This window comes from Acyrthosiphon pisum, chromosome A1 (genome assembly GCF_005508785.2).
Source record: "Acyrthosiphon pisum isolate AL4f chromosome A1, pea_aphid_22Mar2018_4r6ur, whole genome shotgun sequence".
In the NCBI taxonomy this organism is placed as follows: domain Eukaryota; kingdom Metazoa; phylum Arthropoda; class Insecta; order Hemiptera; family Aphididae; genus Acyrthosiphon; species Acyrthosiphon pisum.
In genome coordinates this window covers 167,230,526-167,237,660 of record NC_042494.1, presented here as the reverse complement: position 1 = coordinate 167,237,660, position 7,135 = coordinate 167,230,526, and the positions used below count along the sequence as shown (strand labels likewise).

Genomic DNA, 7,135 nt, shown 5'->3' with positions numbered 1-7,135 from the left:
TATACAAAAAATATTTATTTTTATTAAATTATAACAAGTTAAACAAACTAAAAATTTAATACAGAAGTTGTTGAAGCGCATGACAATTGCTTAGTGTGAACATTTTCATTATCATCGCCATCGTTCAAGCATGGAGGAAGATGTAATTTCTAAATAAATAAATATATTTTTTAATTAGTATTTGGTAGAGAATGTCAGGGGAAAATGGGTCTTGTTTTGTAGAATTTGGTTTAAAATTTAAAATTGTTATCACCAAAGCTCTGATTCAAGCTGTAGTTGTCGACATAAAAATATGTCAAATTAAATTTATAATAGTAAATCTTGATCAGATTTATTTTAACTAAGAAAGTATTTTTTAAGTAACTTAAATTGATTGATATTCAATCATGAAATTCATAGCCCTGGTAATATGCATAATAATTATTAGATAGTACAACATTGACCAATGGTCAATGGTCTCTAAGTTCTAGGTTATAAAATAATAATATTACCTCAATGCATAGTTTTTTTCTTGTGAGTTTTGTAGCCCAATCTACAGATAGAGGTTCATATAAAAAAGTGTTGAAAGACGCTAATTTACCAATGATAAGCTTCCCGTTATAGTCTGCACATGAACTTAGTTCCATTGGTTTCAAAATTAGTACTGTATCCACAAAATGTTCCATTCGACATTTAACCACCTAAAATGAACAAACAAAATCATTAAGTTATTATGATGAAGCTTTAGGAAAATTAATAAATAAATTCTTACATCATCAATTGTATGAGCTCGACATGTTAAGAGACAAGTAGCATATGAAGAACGTACAAGGATTCGAAGCTTATACAAAAATGTAACGACGTTCATATCATTAGAATCCCAAATTGGTGAATACAAATTACTAATGGTTATTCTTAATACACGTCTTTGTTCAACGGGAATTTTTGTACTAAAACCTCCTTTAGTTATTATTGTATTTATTTGTTCTAGTAGCTCGGAGTAACTGGTACCTGGGATGAAACAAAAACAAGTCAATACTCACGAATGAATTAAAATTAAATCCACAGCATGGACGTTAATTATTTTTAATAAAATAAACAATGTAATTGCTTTAATATAGGGTAAATCACTAAGCATGCTCAATCCCTATCTTTTCAACAATTTTTTCATAAAAAATATCCATTGAATAATTTACAATTGGAAGGATGATGTTCTCATTTGAAAAACAGAAGTTCTTCCACAGGACACTCCTTCAGTAATAAAAATCAATTTCAAGAATCTTAACATATTATTTTGTTGGATTTCATTATTGATTAAATTATATAATAATAATAATAATAATAATAATAATCATCTTTATTAACGGAAATATAATTCCAAATTTCATTTTTTTTTTTTTTTTTTTAATACTTTAAAATAAGTTCATCTACAGTGATTAATTTTAGAACACACGTTTATTTAAAATTATAAGACTTATTGAATAACCGTGTTATTTGTTAGCTTTAAAAAAAGGTAGGTATAATTTTTAATAAATTTTATATCAAAAAAAAAGTAACTGATTTTTAACAATTAGGTTACTTTTATTTTCTAATAAACTTATAAGTTTTACAAGTAAATTAAAAGATAAAAGTAATTTTTAACTTTAAAATTAACATACATTTTTCTATAGTATACCAACTTAATGAGTTAAAAATAAATACTTAACTTGTCTAGCCTTGTCCTTAAGTATATTTAAAAATTCCAAAAATCAGATTTTAAATAACAACATTATAAAAGAATAACCAATGGGATGAGCATGCTTGATAAATCACCCTATATTAAAGCAATTACATTGTTTATTTTATTAAAATTAATTAATGTCCATACTGTGGATTTAATTTTAAATTAACAAACATACAATTATCTGAGTACAAAAAAAATCAACAAGTAAATAATTAAAAAATAAAGAAATAATCATAAAATTGTATTTGATTATGTACCTAGATAACTTTGTGAAAAGTGTAATTTTTGAAGTATAGTTTATGGATTAATTATACTGTATTGTGGGAAATATGTTTTGTGAAAAAAATATTAAACCTATGTAAATAGGTGGGTACCTTGTGATTTTTCGTCTGGCCAATACCTCAGGTTTTTTAATTCATCAACAGGAATTTTAGCAGACATATCAAATGTATGTCCAAAAGATATTGATGTATGATGTGGTTTAGAGTCATATATAGGATTTTGACTATAGCGCCAAGCTATTTTAAAATCCTCAGCAATAATATCAGTTGGTTGAAAACTCTCTTCTTGAATTGATTTTGGTAAATCATTTGCCTAGAACAATAAGCAAATTAAAGAAATACATATAAGTCTATCTAAAATATCAATCCAACCCAACTTTATGTCATTTATAAAAAAATGTAATTAAATATTTGGATTTTTTTATTATATACCTATATAATACATAATTGAATTATGTAGTTGGCATTAGGAATCCTGATTCAAATTAATATTAATTTACTCATAATAGAAAACAGAATAAAGAAAAAAATTACAATTGCTTCTGGCTTCTTTTCGACATCAGCAATCAAAATAGAATGGTCACACACAACTCCTTCAGCTATAAAATGTTTTGTAATCAATTCTGCATTTCGGCCATGATTTTCTTCTTCTACATACAAAAACAATATCAATACAATTAAAATAAAGTCTAAAAGTAAACGGATACAACTAAAAAAATTATTTGTTAGTAAAAAGTTATCATCATATTCATAATATGTCTATAGACTAGGTATAGTATAGAATTTGTCAACACTTACCAACAAGAGCCACAGAGCCTATTGGAATACCTCCATCTACACAAATAGGAGAGAAAAAAATTAATCTATGATATAACAGTCGGTATTTAGTGAAATAAACCAAAAAATAAATTAAAACAAATATTTATCTTAACTCAAATGTTAATATGGAACTTTTTCAAATTGAATTTCCTTACCCAAAACTGCGTCCAACGATACTATTCCGGTAGAAATCAAAATTTGATTTTTAGTGACTGAAGTTTTTGTACCTTTTAACTTTAAACTTTTTCTTTGACTGATAGTGTGCGACTGCAAATTCAACGACATAATGGGAAATACGGTTGGGTGTTTAAAATTACTTCAGCTAAACAAACGAATTTAAAAACATAAGCTTTGATTCTACACTTATTACAAAATATAATATACTTTAATTAAAGTTTAATCTATGACATTATTGCTAAATAAATAAAAGTAGAAAATGAGTCCAGTATTATCACAGAACATACAATTATACAATTATTAATACAAATAACAATACCTTTTGATTTTTGAGTAATTCGCAAAAGGAAAATTGATGATATTCTGATAGATGATATATTGGTCATTGGATAATTAATGTCGTTCTTATCATAATATCATATAAATGATAATATCTGCTACTATCAAACAATAGCTTATCACCGTATTGTAATCATGAGAATTCTATACCTTTAACCAGGTAGACATAAAATTATTAAATTTATGTCATGAAGTCGTCACGTAATGATAATGAACTCATTAATAATATAAATTCAATAACAATATTAATAGATAATATTTAATAACACAACTACACAAGACTGCCAGACAATCTATTGTAATACAGTATTGTCTATTTATAAATTACATAATCGAATTTATTGAAAGTTGACTGATGCAAAAAGTAGAAAAGTTCAATTAATGCAACAATCGTTTTTATTTCTGCGTTACTAAAGTTAAGAATAATGTCGAAAAATCTAGGTAAGTTACTGAATTCATACTTAACTATTATATTATTCGTGTTGTGCTATGGTTAAAGAAACTGTATGTTTGGTTTAGTGCAATGCCAACAGCACCCAGATGCCCCATTGATTGAAGATTACAGAGCTGGCGATCAAATATGTTCTGAATGCGGTCTTGTGGTTGGTGATCGAGTGATAGATGTCGGTTCCGAATGGAGGACGTTCAGTAATGACAAGGGCGCCAATAGTGCCGATCCTTCGCGTGTTGGAGGGGCAGAAAATCCATTGCTCAATGGTTCCGACTTGTCGACACTGGTCGGCCCTTCGAGGGGCGATGCATCATTTGATGAGTTTGGCGGTATGAAGTATAAAAATAAGGGTATGGTTTGTTCGACCAATCGTTCACTACTGAATGCGTACAGAGAAATCGGCCTTATGGCCGATCGCATAAACTTGCCAAGGAATATTGTTGACAGGGCCAATGTACTGTTCAAACAAGTGCATGATGGCAAAAATCTTAAAGGTCGATCAAATGACGCAATTGCGTCAGCTAGCTTGTACATTGCTTGTAGGCAAGAAGGTGTGCCACGTACATTCAAAGAAATATGTGCTGTAAGCAAAGTTAGTAAAAAAGAAATTGGAAGAGTTTTTAAATTAATATTAAAGGCGTTGGAAACCAGTGTTGATTTGATAACTACTGGAGATTTCATGTCGAGATTTTGTTGTAATTTGGGATTACCAAATATGGTCCAGAGAGCAGCTACTCATATAGCTAAAAAAGCAGTAGAATATGATATTGTACCAGGTCGTTCTCCTATATCCGTAGCGGCTGCAGCAATATTTATGGCGTCCCAAGCATCTGATGAAAAACGTTCTCAAAAAGAAATTGGGGACATTGCTGGTGTCGCAGAAGTCACAATTAAGCAGTCATATAAACTGATATTGGCTAATGCTACTTTACTATTCCCAGAAGACTTTAAGTTTGTGACTCAGATTTCTGATCTTCCGACATCCTAAATATTCCTACTATATAACTATTATTCAACTAAAAAACATTTATGAAAAATCCCACATATTTATTTTTCATAATTTTACTGTACAATTAGTTTTCATTAAGGTTTGGACTAAAAAATAAGAGACTAATATATTGTTTTTATTTGTATTTTTGTAAAATAAACAAATATTTGTCTTTTCTATATAATATCTATAATGTATAAATGGTACAATACACGAGTGGTACTACTTTTTAGTAATATTACACTTACCTAAATCGTATATTTTAGAAATATGTTAAATATAAAATAATACATAAATAATTTTTAAATTTTTAATGCACCAAAAAAAAAAGTTTCTCAATTTTATTAGATGTCCATCTTTTAACAACACTTAACTATCATGATTTGTTTTCTGTTAAAAGTTTTAGTTTATTTTTCCAGATTTAAAATCAATGTTTAATCTATTGCTAACCAGTAACCATCGACTAATTTTAATAACCGAACATAACAATACTACCAAGTCATAAGTCATAACTCATGAGACATGCCATATGAACCTAGATGCAAAGAATAATTGCTTCAGGGGGGAAACTTTGGATAGTGGAAACATTTTATCTGCCTACCCAGCAAAAATTGTTAAAACAATGGTGTATAGTAGTATAGTATCTATAGTAGGGCAGTGCTCGTCAAACTTGCCTTGATACAATGTTTTGTGGTTATAGGTAGGTCCCGGGTGTTGATGCCTTAAAAATAGTTATATAATATGACAAAAATAAAAATAAATTTTATATGTTAATGATCTAAATATATAAAAAAAAACACTCATAAAACCATTTAAGTTAATAAAATTATTTAAAGATTTTAAAATTAAAAATTACAATTTATAAACATAAGTGATTTTGATTTGTGGTGAATATAAAAATTATAAAATATAATAATGACAAAAGTTGACTCATAATTTTTACAATATTGTTAAAAAAAAAAAATAACAAAGCAGGCAAGTGAGTAACGCTGTACTGTACATTGGGTCTCAAGAGAATCCATTGTAATGGACGTGTTAAATTTTAATTCAATGATATAAAATCATTGTATACGAAACAATATCTAAACAAAGACGGTAAGTCTCCCTATAATATTACCAAGTATATTTTATAATATTACTGAGAATGTCTGAGATTATAGTAATTTATTTCACTATTAAGCGTTAGTAATACATTAGGTTAAATTATTTTTTCAGAAAAAATATAATTTGTTAATATTATTGTGTACTTGTATGTATAAAATATAATAATATATTTTACAAGTCAGTTGATATCCATTATCCACAAATAATATTTTTAAATGACAATACAAAACAACTGAATGATTAAATATCTATTTTGTCCTAATTTAAACATAAAATGTCTAGAAAATAACTGAGGACGTCACCTCCCGCATGTGTTGTCTCCGTCTTACACACGTACGTTATAGCAAATTTCGCTAGTTTCAATAGGGTGCTGTCATTTTTGATTTTTGAGTGAATTGACCTATTATCAAACTTTTAGGTAACAACATTATCTGTGCCTTCTCGTTGGTTTTTTACGATATTTTAATTTTTAAGTGAGTTATGAGCATTTTCAAACATTAATATTTTACATACTGATAACTCACTTATATACAGTATAAACTATTTACAAGGAACCTTGTTTTAAATTTTCAATCCTAAACCATAAAAATAGAACATTTTATAAAATTTTAAATACAAAATAATTTGCAAATTTTCAATTACCTAGATGAATTTTGTCAAAATTTGAACTTTAAACGCTGTCCGCATTTCGACAACCTATTTATCGTTTACACACATAAAGAAAAACATATCTTTGTGAAATCAGTACATTAATCGCTTTATGATCATAACAAAAATATCCTAAAACATTTAAAAATGATTTTAAAAAAGTCCCCAATAAAACCTTTTAAAACTGAAAAAAAATTAGCCCTAGAAATTCGTATTATTTACCCTTGCTATGTGTTACCGAAAAACGTCATTTTTAGCTAGGAAAGCATCGTCTGATGCCCCAAGAAAATATGAAGTCTTCAACATCCCTTGACCCGGCTTGTTATAGGTAATGTTATGATTATACTCTTTACTGTATGGTTTATAATTATTATAATTCATACTCTCAGTTTTCACCATGTAGTTTCCTCATGTTTTACACCGTGTTTGGCCAATTTTTGTACTTTTGAACAGTAAATAAAAACGGTTTATATCACTTTCATGGACGAAAAATATCAAATCAGTTTGGCTTGGAATAAACAACAAATTACATTTATCACTGGCCGCCGAATTAAAAAATATTTAAATTTTTAATATCATATAATTATAATATTATAATATACAAATACAATTTCACAACTGACCAA

The 7,135-nt window shown here is 27.7% G+C and overlaps 2 protein-coding genes across 3 annotated transcripts; one reads left to right on the top strand and one right to left on the bottom strand.

Moving 5' to 3' along the window:
- On the bottom strand, window positions 1–3,421 carry LOC100160800 (elongator complex protein 4-like). 2 transcript variants are annotated; one of them, XM_008181244.3, is made up of 8 exons: window positions 3,299–3,421; window positions 2,958–3,124; window positions 2,782–2,817; window positions 2,518–2,633; window positions 2,077–2,296; window positions 752–990; window positions 492–680; window positions 1–149 (listed from the first exon to the last, which is right to left on the bottom strand). In XM_008181244.3, exons 2-8 carry the CDS (start codon window positions 3,085–3,087, stop codon window positions 48–50), a joined length of 1,032 nt encoding a protein of 343 aa, XP_008179466.1. In that variant the 5' UTR covers window positions 3,088–3,124; window positions 3,299–3,421; the 3' UTR covers window positions 1–47. The 2 variants fall into 2 exon arrangements, with proteins under 2 accessions (XP_008179466.1, NP_001155457.1); NM_001161985.2 differs by having other exon boundaries at window positions 3–149; window positions 2,958–3,319.
- Window positions 3,422–3,536: 115 nt separating this feature from the next.
- On the top strand, window positions 3,537–5,015 carry LOC100158727 (transcription initiation factor IIB). The gene is made up of 2 exons (XM_001951240.4): window positions 3,537–3,759; window positions 3,838–5,015. Exons 1-2 carry the CDS (start codon window positions 3,744–3,746, stop codon window positions 4,755–4,757), a joined length of 936 nt encoding a protein of 311 aa, XP_001951275.2. The 5' UTR covers window positions 3,537–3,743; the 3' UTR covers window positions 4,758–5,015.
- The last annotated feature ends 2,120 nt before the right edge of the window (window positions 5,016–7,135 follow it).